Source organism: Poecilia mexicana, unplaced genomic scaffold, assembly GCF_051168715.1.
Source record: "Poecilia mexicana isolate PSO_F unplaced genomic scaffold, ASM5116871v1 scaffold_7, whole genome shotgun sequence".
NCBI classification, from domain to species: Eukaryota; Metazoa; Chordata; class Actinopteri; order Cyprinodontiformes; family Poeciliidae; genus Poecilia; species Poecilia mexicana.
The window spans coordinates 10,305,068-10,323,258 of record NW_028263376.1 but is presented as its reverse complement, the minus strand read 5'-3'; the positions used below and the strand labels follow the sequence as shown (position 1 = coordinate 10,323,258).

Sequence of the window (18,191 nt, the reverse complement as noted above, 5' to 3'; positions counted from 1 at the left end):
TAGAATTTTGCTTGTTGGTTCTCATAGTTTTTTCGTTTGATTGACCCTGATTTCATGATTAAATACTGTATGTTTCACAAGTTAATGAACAGAACTTTTATTTTTAGCTAATTTAACACTCCATAGTATTTCACTGTGTGAAGAATGTTATATAATTGTGGAACTGTAGTCAGTTTCCTATGTTCAGTAGAATCCATACTGGACTTGGAAGAGAAATATATCAGCCCCAAGTTATTTGTTTGTTTGTTTATTTTTAACCAGCCACCACTGATTATTGGACATAATGGCAATATAGTCCAATTCAGTAATTGTATTAAAAATACATGAATATTTCTACATAATACATCATTGAATTGCATGTGCACTGCGGAGTATGAATAATGAACCACCACACACTGTATGACAATGAACCTGTTTTTAATTGGGCAGGTGTAAAGAGAAAGAGAAGAGCTGGTAGAACGAGCTCGTAGTTAGCACACCATATGGTCTGTGACGTAACATCAATGACAACGTTGCCTCTGTGCGTGCGCGTCGGTTAGTGTGTGTGTGTGTGTGTAAAGAGCGCGCGCAGCTACACATTAGATCCTTACTGACCCACAAACACCGTGTGACATCACACGTTCCCCGCTCGCAGCCTCGCGCGACGAAGAAGGACAACAACATACATTATTTATTTAAAAAAAAAAAAAAAACTAAACGATGAACGCCGTGACCACCGCAGCCTGCCTGCTCGTCGCTGCCTTCAGCTACTACCTCTACGGCGGCAGCGACGTGCTGTCATCGCTGCTCGGTGTCTTTTCTGCAGACGAACCCTCCATGCCCGAGCCGGGAGATGCTCCGCGGCGAAGCCCGCAGGGAGTTCCCTACAGCGAGCTGCGCCACATCGTCAACGCCGACGGACTGCACCTGTTCTGCCGCTACTGGGAGCCCGCAAGTCCGCCAAGGTCAGTGAAAAGCAGAGCGGGGATCCGTAGTCATGACAAAATCAACAGGAAAACACTCCACCAGTTTTGATATGCTTTATTTCTTGCGGCCAGTTCGTGATCTTGTGATGTGACGTTACAAGTAATTCAGAGCACATGGCTGTTTCCCGTCATGGAGTCACATGACTTTAAGTTTAACAGATGGGGAACTGCGGTTCAGATGACAGTTGGGTTGTCCATTGAAACCTGCTAGGTACTTGCGCATGCATGCTGCTGTGGGTGTAAACCACCAAGGCTAAGCCATCAGCTGTCCAGCACCCTGTGATAGAGCACCAGTTAGTCTGAGTTCCTTTATTTTATATTAAGGTTTAACTTTCCAACAGACAAGAGTTGGTCAGACTGTTTCATCAGTGCTGAAAAACTGTCTGTCTTAATCTCTTATTGGCTGTTAACCTTTATTTATTGACTGGAGGTTTTCTGTTTGGACATCGTGGAGCTTTAAACAATAAAAGTAGGTCAGTATTAGGAGTCAATAATGACTAAAAGCTCCTCTAATCTATAGGAAGTCTGGATTATTTCTACTCATTGTGCATCATAAAGACATTTTAATTATGATAATCTCTGCATAGACAACATGATTACTGACTCTGGGTTATTATGTTTAAAAAAACTGCAGAATCTGAATGTTTGGCTCAGGCTGTAAGCTAAAATAGTCACTGATGTTATTATGCATTTAGCTTTTACAGAACCAGACCAATCGCCTGCAGACTCTTTTATTTGAACAATTCAAACTCTGCTTTTAAAACAACTTTGTTAATTAATGTTAATAGGATTGCAATAGCAGCATCATGAAGGGACAACACAGCTCAAAATAAGAAGTAAAGATGCACTGTTCTGAGTTTAGTTGTTGGTTTGACAAAACTGATTTGAGCCGATTTGGCTATAAGAACTATACTATAAAATACAAAAAAACACATTTCTTTCTTTCATGTCTAAACATGGCATATAGGATAAATAGCTTATTACAGTTTTTAAAGTCTTCTTCTGACTTTTTTTTTTTAACAACTCACTGATGCCAAAAAGAGCTAACCTGGATTATTTTTCCCTCAGTAATATAAACATTGAAGAGTGTTGTTACCCTAGTACAGTCAAGTGTTAAAGGACGTGCATCAGCCCAGGAGACAATTCCCAGTCCAAGTTCGTGTCACAAATATTAGGAATTAAAGTGTGCTTTTTAACCCCTGTGGACAGAATCTACTCTGTACATGTAGTGTTCACAATTGAACAGCATAAATGTCTGAAAATCATGACTCATTCTCCATTCTGATGGATAAATAACATCATTGTCTCCTTGGCAAAGCGACATCAAATCACAGAAGTATTAAAACAACACTTCTGAGTACTTTACTGTAGTGCTGATGCTTTCCTCGGTCTCCTGTTGTTGGGCCCCCTGTGGTATGCAGTCTCTAGCTTTTCAGGTCCTCTGCACCCGTCACATGTGAGTCTGGCAGAGTGTACGAAACCCAACGCATTGCTCACATCTCTGAGATGCCAAGCTCTCCTACCAGCCGCAAAGCTGCATGCATGCCAGAAAATGATGCCACGCTAAACAGAACATCTGGAATTGGCACATGGGCCCACACATTTCATAAAGACCACGGTTTGTTTTCTGGCTCAGCTGTGGAGCAGATTCACGTCTTACAGCCACATCTGTATGTGTGTGTGTTTACACAGCAGTCATCCGTGATTAACTGTGTTTGTACACAAGGTTACTTGTATACCTGTGTGTGTGTATATCCTTGGGCAGATGAGAAGCAAACACTGAGGTGTTGTTTTTGTGTAACTATGACTGATGAGGCAAATGCTGCCCACAATGCTCCTGTGGCTCTAAACAACAGCACACTCACACTAAATCCATCCTTTAGTGTCTTACCTTCTGCTGGTAGATCTTTGCAGATATGAATTTCTCTTACACACGTGCTAAAAAGCTGAATCAGTGTAGCACTGGAATATCTGTAGAGTCGCTTGTGCTGTAACTGTTTTAAAGCTGCAGCTTTTTATGGCCTCTGTAGGCGCTTTCTCACTGGAGAGCAACCAGTAAACCTGCTAAAACCGCAAGCAGGCACAGTGGAAGGAGACTGAGTAGCCCCTGTGGGCTGTATCGAGTTGTGTTCACGTCTTCACCGACATTTTAGATCAGTCATGTGACAGTGTTATTCATTGGAGTTGTTTAAAACGGATCAGTTGTTTAAGCTTTAGACGCAAGCGCCACAGTTTTGAGCAAGCATGGCTCCAAAGTGTGTAACAGCAGAAGCTGCAATTAAGCTTTAATGTGATGGTTGCATTCTTTACCCAGACTTATTAAAAGTTTTTCACTGAGTTTGCGGCTGTCGTAATTACAGACAAGTGCTTTTCAGTTTTTCTGGGTGAAGAATTGCAGCCGCTCTGTAGTGACGGTGGAATTACAGTTGTAGTTTTAAACTGCATTGTTTATGATAAATCAGCAATGTTGGGTTCTAGAAATAGTTTGGTGGAGGGATTGTCTTTAACTGGAAAGTCAGGGTTAAATCACTAACTAAAGACTTGTTGGCAAACGTGTGAACTTCCAATTTTCTCTGATAGACTTACTGGCATCTGTTCACCCTAAGGTGGTTTGGATAAAAGCAGTTTCTATCTAAGAAAAGACACAGACTGAAGGTTTCCTGTAATAGATCCACAGGCTTACAGTGACCATGTGCAACTGCTGTCAGATTATTATCATGAGATGCAGTAATTGTGATATATTAGCGACGTAGAGGTTTCTACATCGCTGTTCGAATCTGCTTCTTGCTCAGCGAGAAACAGATTTAGATCAAAGAAAATGAAGAAGACAAAACTTCAGTTTCAGCAAAAAAACATGTTTTAAATTGTAAAACAATAATATAAATACATTCAAGGTATATATTTTTGGATATAGTAGAAGTTTATTTGCATTAGGTAAAAAGATTAAGGATTTTTTCTTGATATAAACAGGACCCAAAGGAGATAAATACAAAGAGATTGCTTGTAGCAATTTATGTTTTTCACAAAAAAAGGGGTAATTAACATTAATTTAGCAGTTATCTAAATGCTAATCAGAGTCATTAGGTTTTTGAACAACAAAGCACTCAGACAAAAACCACAAAGATGATTAATGTAGTCATAATAAGCAGTTCATTATCCATCACCAGGGGATATATTAAAGCCGGTGTTTTACATTCCCATTTCTACAGGGTATCACAGTGCCGTTTGCATTACGACCAAAGTATAATACAAAGCAATAATTCTGCAGCTACTCCAAATAGTAAATGCACTGAAGTGTTAAAAAGCAGAAATGAATCATTCAGGCTAAAATGAAACCCCATGGTGACTGAAAGGGGGAAGCCCAAGCAGGGTGTTCATAGAGACCTTTGTTTGAACATACTAGAGGATTAGATGACCGAATGCAGGAATAGTTCATGACAATAAATATCTTTTAAAAAAAATGTAACGGTAAAAGAATACAGACCTGCACCCACCAGACATATCATAAGTAAATAATTCAAAGGGAAAAATCCAACAACTTAGCACTATTTTTATTTAAATGTATTTAAAGATAGGTAATGTACTTCAAACATAAAGATAAGCAGGTATTAGCATACAAATGTTTAAAACAAAAAGTGTAATGTATAATGTGCTACATTTATATAGGAATAATATCACTATATATATACATTTTTATTTTTTTTTGCCATTTTAGAACCAGAACTGTCTGTATTCTGGGGAAAAATGAATATATAACTACCTTTATATATTATTTTACAGGGAAATAATTATGAAGGATGAACTAAATATTAATGGACATTTTTGTTGTTTATACTTACTACCCTGTTTTATTAAAAGTCATCTGGGGAAAAAATACTTTAGAAAGTTTAACATATTACCATGTCACATATTACCAGTACAACAGTACTTGTTTTACTTACTCAAAACAGCAACAACTGAAGTGTTTGGGTCAAAATATCAACTCAGCATCCAAGGTTATCCTCCGGACATTACTATCTATTTCTACCGAAATTTGCTAAGTAGCTCATGTTAAGAGCGAAACTAGATCACCACTGTGGAGCTGCTTAAAAAGATGTTACTTTATTTTCACACGAGGTGAGCATAACAAAAAAATCAGGTCAAAGGCTTCTGAATGGTCCTATTTTAACAAGAAACAGGTGAAAGGTATCAAGACAGACATAGGGACGTCTGTAATCATTTACAGGGTCCTAGCAGATGTTTGACTTGGGTTAACCGTCAACAAACATGAACACACTGACAGATTTGGAGCTGTATCTGAAACCTGCACCTGTATTTTACCAACTCTTTTTGTATAGAGCGGACAGCTACAGCCCCTCACCGTGAAACGTCAGATGGGGTCAGGGTTTCCTTTTCTGTTTGCATTTTAGCAATGTCAGGCGGTTTAAACTCTCCTCCTGTGCCTGTGGACAATACTTTCATTACAATGGCTCTCTTTGTTTTAACACTTTATGGCAGATCTGTAACGAATGAGGGAAAATCTATGATATTGACTTCAGGTGGCAGCTCACTTTAAATATCAGGAACTGATGTAAGTTTTTAGGTAGCGTCTTTTAATTTGGCTGATGTAATCCAGCTATAAATCATACCAGAGGTCTTTGAGGATGTTCAATAATGCTATATTTGTCCTGAGATACTGTAGGGTCTTTGGGAATGTTTAGTTCACAAACCTCACATTCATGAAGTGCAGTGTGGCATTTGTCCTGGCAGTGGATCAGAAAACCATACTTTTCCCTTGCCAAGTTGCTAAGGAGTTCATGGATGGCAGTTTGTGGAGGTTTCAGTGATAGCATAGGGTTCAGGGGATGCTTCTACGGGATTTAATAATTTCTATAAATTGTGTTTTTGAGCATCTATCTTACTTCACGAAATCAGGTCATTTAAAGGATTATTTTGTCACCTTTGTAAATTAATGGCATAAGCCAATTTTTTTGCCAAAAAAATTAGCTATTATTTTAGGAAGGTGACCAAGTGGGAAGAATTAAATGTGGCAATAGAATTTTTCTATGTAGTTTTAATTGCCATCGTTATATATGTAATGTGCAAATTTGTTGTTCTTGAGCTTTTCATTTTAAGATCAGCTCTTTGCACAATTAGGTTCCATTTGATTTATGACTTTTTGATAAATTGTTTCTAAAAAAGAGAAAGAAACTCCCTGTGCAAAGTAATATTTTAAAGTATCACCATTGATTTAAGCTTTCCTACTGTCACAGCTTGTCTGCCTCAGTCTCTCTCCATCATGCAGCAATTTCCTGTTTCTTGTCTTTTTTTTCCGTCTCTGCTCAGCACACTTTGACACAAACATAATAACTTCCTCGTTTCCAGCATCCTTTTCCGTACTGGTCTGTCACATTAACTTTCTACTTGTCAAACTCTGCCTCGTTTTGCAGCTGTCACGCAGTTCTTATCTGTCACATCCATTTTATTTTTTGCTCCAAGTGCATCAACTCTTCCTGCCACCTGGGAGTTCAGCCTGAATGTGTCTTAAATGGTTCTGAGTTGTATTGAATTAAGGACACTTGAGTTGCAGTTGAGTCTTTGTGAGTCTTTTTGCACTGTACTTCAGGATACTGGGAAAAGGATTAATAGTGGAAATATATTCAAATTTACTTGTAATAAGAGTAAAATAAAATGGACAGACGGAAACTCTTTCTAGTGTTTCATTACCTTCAAAAAAATATCAAAACATCTTGAAGTCCACTTCTTCTTTACCTTCTGTTTTGTTATTGGCTTTTTTATTCCTACACTTAGCAAACAATCCAGATACAATTTTATATTTGGGGTTTATGTAAATAAATAAGCACTTACAGTAGGATTGGACAAAACAGTGGATTTCCAATATTCAGTCCCCTGCTAGGGACTAAACTATAGCTTAAATCTGCATAAACTTGTCACTCCATCTGAAAGAACTTATAACACTATTATAATAATTCAAACAACAAATGGACACAGTGGAAACCATCTTTGCATGACTGGAGAGTTAAATAGCTGCAGATTTTCTGATCGTCGCTTTACAGCCAATCAGGGCCAAGAAAAATCGATGGTCCTCCTGGATTGGCTGCTTTGCAAGCCCCCAGCCAATAGTGTGTCAACTAGCATTGCAGATTTTCCACAGTCGATTTTGCGTTCCATAGAAACGTCTGCGAATAGGCAACTTAAATTCTGCTTTAAGAATTTATGACCTTCTGTTTACATTTAGCCAGGAAGTTTGAGGGAGTAATTTTCTTTTAGCCATTTCCTGGGCTTACAGAAGTGAACATACATGTGCTTTAGCTGAATGGTCTGTTTTCTGATCTTACCCATTTTGGAAGGTCGCCTCAGCATCAAGTCATAATTAAATCCCTGAAAAATAGAAAGCCATAGATTACTATCTCTAAATTCACACTCATGAATATTAAAAGTTATAATAATTAAATGTTCTTAATGAAGATCAGTCATTTTAAGCATGTTAAATCTTGTTACTAGCAGCAATGTGAAAACATGACAGCAGAAAAGTAGTACAGACTGGTGTTTGAAAATCTGGTAAGTTCCTGTTCCAAGTAATGTTCACCAGTGAAGGTGGAGAATTTGAGGACCATTGAGAGCTTTATAAAGCTTATAACCTCGCTGCACCCTGCAGGCTATACATAAGGTGGATTAGGCCGGTGGCTTTGTTTAGACCCTGTGGCTGTTTGGACTAGCCCCGTGTTAAAGCAGTGGGAGCCACAACCTGTCTCTCACTCTCTGGGTGGTTTAATGGGACTTGTTCTAAGCCACAGCGGAAGCCGTGTGAGAGAGAAGTAGATCTCCAGTTCCCATGATAGCAGAGGCAATGAAAAGCGAGAATCCCTTGAAAGAAGGAGGAAAATCTGAAAGTTTTCCAGCTTTACGTAATCAGGACAAATTAATTATGGAGGTGATGATGCAAACCTTGGGCAAACATGGTGCACTTTAGATGAAGCGTAGAGCTCATTTGAATTGATGATAATGCCATTGTGCTGTCAAGAAGTGTTTTCACCAGATTTCTTCCTTTTCATGTTTTTGTCACATGCTCCTTTTCTAGTTCATCAAACAGATTTTAATATCAGACAAAAACAACCTGAGCAAAAGGCCAACCTGATAAAAAAACTGTTTCCAACTGGTGATTTCATTTGCAACTGGAAAAAGCAATGTGAAAATGTAACTGTCCCTAAATCCATCAACTGCAAACTAGTCTGTTTAATCATTGGACGAATGATTAAACATTAGTGTACTTTTATCACAAATAAACTTGCAACTCTACCTTGGATGCTATTTAGTCCTGTCTTATTCTTACCGTTGACTCAAACACACTGACCTTAGCTGAGACTATTACCTGCTGGACTGTAGATGTATGTTTAGCTTATTCTGCGACCTCCTGGGTGCGTCGTGGATGAGCTCTTGCAGTAATATTGGTAGGTCAACAATTCCTAGGAAGGTCCACTACTGATCCATCTCATGTTTCCGACTGCTGTTTAAATGAATTTCGTACTGTCAGAAAATCACTTTATCTTTTAGACGAATAATACAAAAACGTAGTATCCAATTCAAATAATAATGCAAAACAAATGGTTGAAAAGTGCCTGAAAAAAGTGAGGTGGCTTGTGTGGCTGAGCCATCATCCTGAGTATATCACGTCACCTAGCTGTCTGCAGTTTGTTACCGAACAAAACCAGTATGCGACTATTCAGAGCGTTTAAACTGAAAACACGATTTATTTCATTGTTTTCATACGTTTTGTTACAGGACAGAATAAAAATGTGAGCTCATCCATAGCATCAAAAACCCTTTTGGTGAAATTATGGATGGAGAAAATCTTGAAAAGAAATTACAAATGGAGTCTGCAGCATGCTGCTCACTACAGTTGCCTTGACAGCAAAGCCAAATTATCCCCGCTAATATACCGCAGCTCCTCTGGTTGTGTGTTGCAGAACATTATGGTCGCACAAAGACACTGATTCACACTCAAGTTCACTCGTTACAAGTGCAGAGGAAGTCTTAGCCCCAAGCAATGGATGCCTAAAAAAAAAGGAGAGGAAGAGCTGTGAGTGACACCGAACCCCTGATGAACAGTCACCACTGTTCCACTCCTCCTCACCACCCCGTCCGTAACACTTTCGCTCATTTTCCTCCTGCCTCGTTTCACTTTCTCCCCTCCTTCCTCTGTCGCTGAATGCATTTGGGTTAATTGTCTGCTGCTGATTAGTGAAGCTGTTGCAGGCTTCTCAGCACCACTGATGCTTCTGAGAGAAGGAACGCTCAGCTTCCCCTGCTTAGTATGCACTGATAGAAGACGCAAAACATTTGATAAAATCAAGTGTCGCCCTAACAAACCCCATTCTATGAATAAAAATCCAGCATATTCCCCATTTGCAGGGCGGTGTTTAAAAACCCCTGAATTTACTGCCATGCTATCTGTTATGCGTTCACATGAGACAGGTTAAAAACTGTAGTTTAGGAGAAAAATACCTTTAGAAAGCCTCGATAACCATTCTTAAAACAAAAATGTTTTAGTCTTTTAAAAACAGTTCTTCAGGTATGATGCAAACTGAGAACTTTTTCTAAATTGAATGTGGTGTTGAAGATGAAGAGATGACTGCAGGAGGAATGTGATTGTGAGCTAACATCACTGATAACATATCATGCCTGTCAGTCTGCAGCCAATCAGAACAGGTTGTCTTTCTACAGATATGTACAAAAGAGTTCATCTCCTTGGATGTCTTACCTTTCTTATTGATTTTGCAAAAATAATCTTCATTTAAAAATATGGCATTTTTATGAAAAAGTCCTTTAATGTTTAAGTGAAAACTGGTTTCTACAAACTAATGACACTTAAATAAAAATACGTAGAGTAAAATAGGTGGTTGCATCATTATTCACCACCTTTAAAGTGACTGGCCTAATGAAACATATGTCCAGTTAATTGGTGCTAGCAGTCTCACAGTGAGTGAAATGGACATCAGCTGAGTGCTGTGACTGTGTCTCAGGTGATTGAAATATAAAGAAACCCGTCTCACTGGTTAATCGGGATTCCTGGATACCTTTGCAGCATAAAGACAAAATAACACTTGAAGTAAATTAGAGAAAAAGTTATTGAAAAGTATCTGTCAGGGAATGGATAGAAAAAACATTCCTTCATGAAAAAATGGAAGGAATATGCCACATATGTAAATCTACCTGCATCAGGCAGATGAAATCGAGAAACTCTACAGACAACTATTGTTGTCCGGGTTCTTCACCATTCAAAGCTTTATGGGAAAGTGGCAATGAGAAAATCACTGCTGAAGAAAACTCAGATTGAGGATGAAACTAGAGATGGGAGACTCTATGGTCAAGTGGAAGAAAGCTAATTGGTCTGATGAGATCACAATGAAAAAGTCAAAGCATTTAGCCATAGCTGCACAGAAATGGTTTGAATTCAATGGGGTAGATGTTCTGGAGTGGCACAGTTAAAGTCCAGACCTAAATCTTATAGAAAACTTGTAATTAATTGGGTTAGTATTTGTGTAATTCCGTATTTTATGTACATGTTCTTTTTTCACAAGAAAAAGAAATTGGCTGCTCTTTGTAAAATTAAGACAGACTGTGTTATTTCAGTACTTTGTGTTGTCTATTGACTCATAATCCAGTAAATCTTGCTGATGAAATGCGATCAGTATAAAGGGAGTATGAATACTTTTGTACTGCACTTTACAGTGTGGTTAACGTCACTGCAAACAAAAACAGTCTTTTTAAACTGCTTCACTAAACAGGGCATTGCTGAAATCTGCATTTTTAGCTTGTGTTCTCGTGTTTCGGTCTTGAAAGAGCTGCAAGAATATACAGTTGCTGCTCTCTCTAAATTCATGCGCTATGCCATGTTTTGGTGGCATCTCATATGTGTGTTTTGAGTCAGGCAGGCAGGGGTGTGTAGAGGCAGGCAGACTGACAGATGGATGATGGCTGTTATCTCTGAACACACAGTCTGCTTCGTTCTCAGCTTGTCTTTTTCTGCTGTTGCTCATGATTTTCTTCCATCATCCTGCAAGTCCGTTTCGGTCCTCCGCGGCTCATCCGCCGCTCATCCACGGCGCCTGTCAGGGGGAGATTCTGAGGTTATTTCCAGTCGTAAACTGTTGCATTGTAGAGCCTGATTATCAGTAAATCGAGGAAGGATGCCACTCCCATGCAGAATATAAACTTCAGTTTATCCCCGCACGCAAGAAATAGGAAGGGGGCAAAAGAAGTCACACGCAGATCCGTTCTAGAAAAAAAATATAAAAAAATCAACATGTTCCCTCTCATCTCCTCTCAGGGCTCTGGTGTTTATTGCTCATGGAGCGGGAGAACACAGTGGGCCATATGAAGAAATTGCACAGAGACTGAAAGAACGGTCCCTGCTGGTGTTTGCTCATGACCACGGTGAGTGACAAACGCACATCACAGGACTGTAAGCCCATGCATACATTTACACCCACGCTCACTGTGTCCCTCATGTTTATCAGTAGTCGCATACAGCTCTGGCTGACACAGATTATTCGTGTTGGAGCCAACTAATCCTGTTTGAGAAAATGATTTTGCTCTGCAGCTTTCAGTGGAAGTTGTTTTTCTTCCTGAAACATGTTGCTCTACACAAGTTTTCAAAACACTCTCCAGCCCTACCAGTCAGAGCACGAAGAACTGGTTCACCACAAGACACAGACCTGTTATTCTCTGGACCTTCGGTTAATCCAGTGTTTCTCAATACCGCTCTTCAAGGAACCACTGCCCTGCATGTTTTAAGTGTTTCCCTTCTGCCACATACTTGAATGACTTGCTGTGGCATGAAGAGGAGGTCATGCAATAATTTGAGTCAGGTGTTTTGGAACAGAGACACATCTAAAATATGCAGGGTCAGCAGTCCCTGAAGACAGGAATTGAGAAAGGCTGGGTTAATCCTTTGTTTTCTTAAAACGGCGCTTTACATCGAGGGTTGGATATACATTCATTCACCAGGCACTTTATCAGGCACACTTTGCTGTCAGAGGGTGGGGCCTCTCTGAAATGTTGTAATTTTTTGGTCACAGATTCCTCTTGAAGGCTGAAAGATTCTTTAGAAATTGTGGTCCAGCATGACAACATCACACAGTTACATCAGAATAGTCATCTGAACATCTAGAATGCAAATCCACCACATCTGTGGTCATAAAGGGATGGACATGACCAACAGGAGTTTTCAGATAGTGTGCTAAAACGCTACACCATCCCCCACCTGCATTAATAACTGGTAACAAGGCAGGATGGATTCATGCCTTCACGTTGTTTACACTAATTTCTCACCCTGCCATCTGAATGTTGCAGCTGAAATAGAAACTCATTGGACAAGGCGAAATTTTGCCCATCTGTTGTCTTCCAATTTTGGTGAGCCTGTATGAATTGTAACTATAGTTACATGTTTTAGCTGACAAGAGTGGCACCCTGTGTGGTCTTCTGCTGCTGTAGCCCATCTGCCTCAAGGTTTGACATCCTGCGTTTTTAGTGATTTGAGTTACTGTTTAGTTGGTTTCTGTCATCCATTCTCCTGCGCAGATCTGCTACTCATTGGATATTTTCTCCTTTTTGGATCGTTTGTAAATCCAAGAGATGATGGATTGTAAGATTCCCAGTAAATCAACAGCTTCTGAAATACCTAGACCTGCCCAGTGTTGACAGCCATGCCACATTCACAGTCCAGTTTCTGATCCATTCTCATGCTTGGTTTGAACTTTATGAGGTCACCTTCATCACATCTCAATGCCTAAGTGGATTACGTTGCTGCCGTGTGATTGGCTGATTCACTATTTTAGTTAACAAACACCTGAGCGGGTTCACCTAATGAGTGGCCTGTGAGTGAATGTTGAACATTTCACACAGTCTGTTAGTGACCAATCTCACATCCGCTGAAAGCTTTGACGAAAAGCACAACTATGGCAACTTCTCAGGTTATTTAAAGCCACAGTTACCACATTGTGGCCATGAGTCTTTTGTTCAAACAACTTGCAGTTCCCATCTTTGGGTGGGGAGATGGGGATAAAAGCATGCATCTCTACTGTTTTATTGTTAGCTTCAATAAATAAAATTGTTTATTTTATTTTTTTTCTAGTTGGAGCAGAACAGTCTTCAAGTGGTTTAAATGTGAATGTTGTTAGATGTTTTATTTATGGGAGCGACAGGGAAGGCAGAAATCATAATGCTCAGTCACATACTTCACCTGAGCCAAATTAGTTTTTACATAAAAACACTTTCAAAATCTCTGACATGTTATAAATTGGATGTGGAACTAGTGAAAATGTCATATCTGGACTGGGTTCATTACAACTAATCTGACAGTACAGGCGTAGCCAAAGGTCAGTATTAACGTCTCTCTAAGATGTTCTCAAAATATTGAGTAAAAAAAGTATTTCTTTGAAACAGTGTTTTCATTGTATGGATATGGATGAAGTGTTATCTCTCTTTAGATGTCAGGAGGTCAAACAGTTTTCAGGAGGGGAGCAACATCCCCTCCTGTAAGAAGGACTGGAAGTAATCATTGTAACTCCTTGCACACCAACATCTGTCCACCAGCTTGCATTCAGTATCCATAGTAACCAGCTGTTCTGCTGGATGCTAGGTCCCAACGGTGCCCTGCACCAGTGCTGTGGGTTATAACTCAGATCGTCCCAACAGCTACAGGTTATGCAGCTTTTCTGTTCTGCAATTTGTATTAGGTTTTTATGTATTACGTTAAAACTGTTCTTCTGAACAAAAACACTGCTTTCAAAATCAGGAGGAAATTAAATTCAATTAAATCTCTGTTGTGCAATGTCAGTAAAGTGCATCATTTGCACGTTAAATATTAACACATGGCTTCCTTACGGTACTCTCTTAAAGTAAAAAAGGCAGAGAAAGAGGTGCTTAAGTAATGAAACACTGGCAAACACGATAAAAGAAGGTGAATTACTCTGGACATATATGCACAGTGACACCTTTTGAAGTATGACATTGTTAAATGAAAAATACTGAACTGGAGCGAGTCCCTGTAGACTTTGCTTCATCTGCAAACACAGATGCACAGGAACACACATCGCCTTAGGGAGTTCCCAACTGAGATCATCAATTGAGTTCGTTTCTTTTCCACGCTCTCTCATGGGTATTTCTGTCTATATAAAGAACTGTTAGGTCTTTTTCATTCACAGCCTGCAGAGATTCATTGTTTCTCCTGTCTTACAAATTTTCCATCTGTTAGCAGTCAACATTGTTTCAGCATCATCTTTCTTAGATTTAGACACAGATAAGGATTTTAATGCCAATTTCCGGTCTCTGACTTTTGTAGATGTTTGATCTGATGATTTCTCTTTAAGACCTATATATGCAGCAGACATAACAGCATTCAATTTTTTTTCCAGCCTTGATATTAGGAACACAAGCCAAGTTACATGGTGTGTGTGACAGAACCTTCTCCAGAAAAAAGGATTTGCTGTTTTTTCATTTCAAAGACAAAATAAACTCTTTAGGCTCTTTTTTGACAGTATTATGGGCAGCACTGCAACATAAGACTGCATGTGTTTTCCTAAAATATATAGATCTTTATTTGGGGTCTAAGATTTCCAAAAGGCAGCTAATGTTTTTAAATCCAACATCCTCCAGGAAAACCCAAAGGGGCAAAAACATATTTTGCTGCACTCAGCTCTTTTTTTTAAACTGGTGAAGTCCTATTGCAGCCTTAATGAACCTCACACAACATGTCATAGAAAATGCAGTTTCCCTTTAAACCTTCCTACATCTCTGGTGCTCCTCCAAGTTTAAATTAAACATCTCCTTGTTTCTGAAAATAGCTTACATTGAGTTTTCTTCCCCCACTAAGCTGAAAAAGTTTATTTCATCATTACGCAGTCGAACTTAGTAGCAATGTGTGTTCAAAAGATTTGTTTTTGTTTTTTAAGTTACCGATCTGATGGTCAGCTGAAAATTGTCAGATTCCAGTCACCAGTTGATTTCTCTTTGCATCTTTCCACACAAATCATCTCACTGTACTCTACTAACAAAATGTAAATTTAAGTTAATGTTTCTCTTTATGCCTGGTTTGATTTCTTCATTTCTTTTTTGTTCACCCACTTTGCATCCCTTTCTCATCCGATTCTCCTCCAGGGCAGTTTCCTATTTCAATCAGACTTTATTCTCTTTCCCACCTCATTTTGCCTTATTTGGCTATTTAGCCTATCCCATCTCTTCTAATGACCTCATCATCTTAGCCACAATTTCCCTCATTCTCATCAGTTTGGCTTCCCCTCGATGTTTTTTCATTCATTCTTTATGTCCTTTTAACAATCCACCATTTCAGTCCTTTGTTGTCTAAAACAAAGCAGAAGGATTACACTGGAACAGAGAGAGAGAGTTCCTAAAAAGCCAATTAAACTCTTAGAGCAAAGCCATTTGTTAAATATCCACCAAAGCCTTGATGTTTTTGCATAAAAGGTCTTTAAATAAAAGGTCCATGCATATTGACTAATCTGTCACTGTCTCGTCTTGCAGTTGGCCATGGTCAGAGTGAAGGAGAGAGGATGAACATCAGGGACTTTCAGATTTACATCAGGGATTCCCTGCAGCACATTGACCTCATGAAGTCCCGCCGCCCGAATCTTCCTGTCTTTATTGTGGGCCACTCCATGGTAGGACGCTTCCCAACACCCGTTTCAGTGCTTTCAGTGATTTCCCGTTGATTGCGGATGCTACTTCTGTGTTTGCTTTTTGAATTATTAGTAGGGATGTGCCGATCAGGTTTTTTCCTCCCGATACCGATACCGATCACCCATGAGGGCCGATACACCGATACCGATCACCGATACCGATCACATAATTATTATTATCATAAACACTACCGGTTACATTATGTGGAAAAAGGAACCATGAATTCACCTTAATTTAGACAAAAACTTTTTAATAACTTTTTCCAAGAAGAAAACTAAACAAAACAGGCATTGTGCAAATTGTACTGCTATTGATAATACTATCTTTAACAGACTGATAACATATGAAGGCTCTGAAGAGGCTAAATAACGCAAAGAGCCAAAATAAAACCTCTCAACATTGCCAAAAAAATTCAAGTATAAAACTTAACATTCAAAGGCAAAAACAGGTTCCATTACAATAAACAATCCAGAGTTACTGAATGAAAACTTCCTGATAGCATGGCGGCTAGCTGATTACTGCTAGCTCTGATTGGCTGTTTCTGACTGAGCGGAGTAATTATGCAGATCAGGGAGGAGATCGATTATTTTTTCAGAGATTATCTGTCTCATGTTAGGACAGCGAAAGTTTTAATACATATGTAAAATTTATTTTTTAAGTTAGATGATGCAGCTTTAAGCAGAGGTTCGGTGTGAGAGTCACCACCAGGTGGAGCAGAAGCGAAGCTCCGTCTGTCAAATATTACTACCTGTAGCGTAGCAGCGGTTCAACAGCGAGAGCAGAACCAGCGTCTTACATCGCAGCTCGAAGACTTAAATAATTTCGCGGGTTATTTGTTTAGCTTTCTGACCGTCATGCTAATCCGGGTGAGTGTTTGTAGCTGTGCGCTGCTTTACCTGCTATCTGATCCTCCGTATGTCTTTTTTACTGCAGTGAGCCTCGATGTAGCCAAACTCCGTCAAGTATGGCATTGTTTTTATGTCGTACTAGCTTCATTGTGTTGATGCATTTAGACCTGCTTCAATTTTCCGCCGCAACACGCAAACTTCCCCATTCACTCAGTGCGTTATAGTTCCACATCGCTTAGGATTTGTTGCTGCGCGTTTGCGCAGTGTGAAGGAAAGAGGAGACCAGCTGCACAGGCAGGCTGGAAATGAGAAGCAGGTGATCGGTATCGGTAAAAGAGACAATGATCGCCGATCACCGATCATGCACTTTTTTACGAAAATCGGCCCGATTGTGATCGGTGACCGATCGATCGGCACACCTCTAATTATTAGTTTCTCTTTTCGGGTCTTTTTGAATGTTTTAGATTTGAAAACCATCTGGTGTGGCGTGAACTGAATAGTTTCTTGGAGATTAAAGTAAGATCTTTATAATTTAGTCTCGCTGTGAAGCCAAAGCACGTGCCGTTATAATTCTCTGAAATCGAAGATATGGTTTAACCGTAAACAGAGCTGAGCTAGTTTCATATACGTTCCAACATCCTGCCAGAACCACAAAACCAACAAAGAAGAACATGCCTGTGCTAATTCTTTCCTCACTTTAAGCTCCCATTTTATTTGTTTTTGGCTGGATTGGAGCGCCACGTGTCTGATTGATGTGTGAAGGGCAGATGCCAACAGCTCAGGGAAGGTTTATTAGCTTTATCTTTTTTTGCACTTTACTTTTCACACAGTGACACATATTCCACACAGCTGCAGCTGCTTCAGAGTAACAAAAAAAACCCCTACAAACCAAATGTGAGCGTGGTTTTGCTCGTGGACAGAGAAGATAAACTGTTCTCACATCCAGTACCGACCCTAAACCCATTTTACCGACCCTCCCGATGCCTCTTGTACTTCACCATTACCTACAGTTACCTATTAGTATAGTCTGTGTTGAGTTAGAAATGGTTTATTGTTGTTACTAGAGTTACTTTCTGCTCAAGACTCTTCAATGTAGCACTAAATGGCAGCAGAGCAATAACTGCTCCAGCTCCATCAAACTGTCACTCCATTAATTTGCATTGGAGCATAGATAGCTTTTTAAATAATTTTATTGTCTTTGTTAGCATCAGTTTCTCTCCCAGGCCTGTCTTCCAATCTTACTGTTCTTGCATACGAGCATGAAACTGCTTTTAAAGCCTGATTTTTGATGAATAATTATGTCCCAAAACAATCCAATACCAAGTTTAGATTTAGAAGTAATGTCAGAAAGTACGATCATTTGTTACACTGTATATATGTACATAAAAATAAACTGCTTTTTATGTATTAGTATGATCTCTTTCTGCAACACTAAAATTCTACAAATACAGTAAAATAAACTTATGACAAAAGCTGTTCATCTGGTCCAGATAGAGCTGGTGATGCCAGAGTCTGTGCCTTCTGCAATGGAAAAAGAAGTCACTGGTTCCCAGTCGCAAAAACAACAAGACTGGGAATATTAGAGCTCGGTGAGCAATCCTGAGTTCAGAATCCACTGTGGTTATCCCCATGTAGACAGCTGTGAACAGTTCTGGTATAATCTATAAACAAAATCCAA

At 39.4% G+C, this 18,191-nt stretch overlaps 1 protein-coding gene across 3 annotated transcripts in view; it reads left to right on the top strand.

The window, feature by feature from the left end:
- Nucleotides 1–18,191, top strand: part of mgll (monoglyceride lipase) — a 39,086-nt gene that overhangs the window by 1,968 nt on the left and 18,927 nt on the right. For 2 of the 3 annotated variants that reach the window (XM_014995133.2, XM_014995131.2), the window contains exons 2-4: nt 806–944; nt 11,296–11,402; nt 15,510–15,646. In XM_014995133.2, coding sequence (XP_014850619.2) covers nt 817–944; nt 11,296–11,402; nt 15,510–15,646 — 372 coding nt within the window. In that variant the 5' untranslated portion in view covers nt 806–816. Of the gene's footprint in view, nt 945–11,295; nt 11,403–15,509; nt 15,647–18,191 lie in introns of all 3 variants that reach the window. The other variant, XM_014995132.2, reaches the window with a different exon arrangement.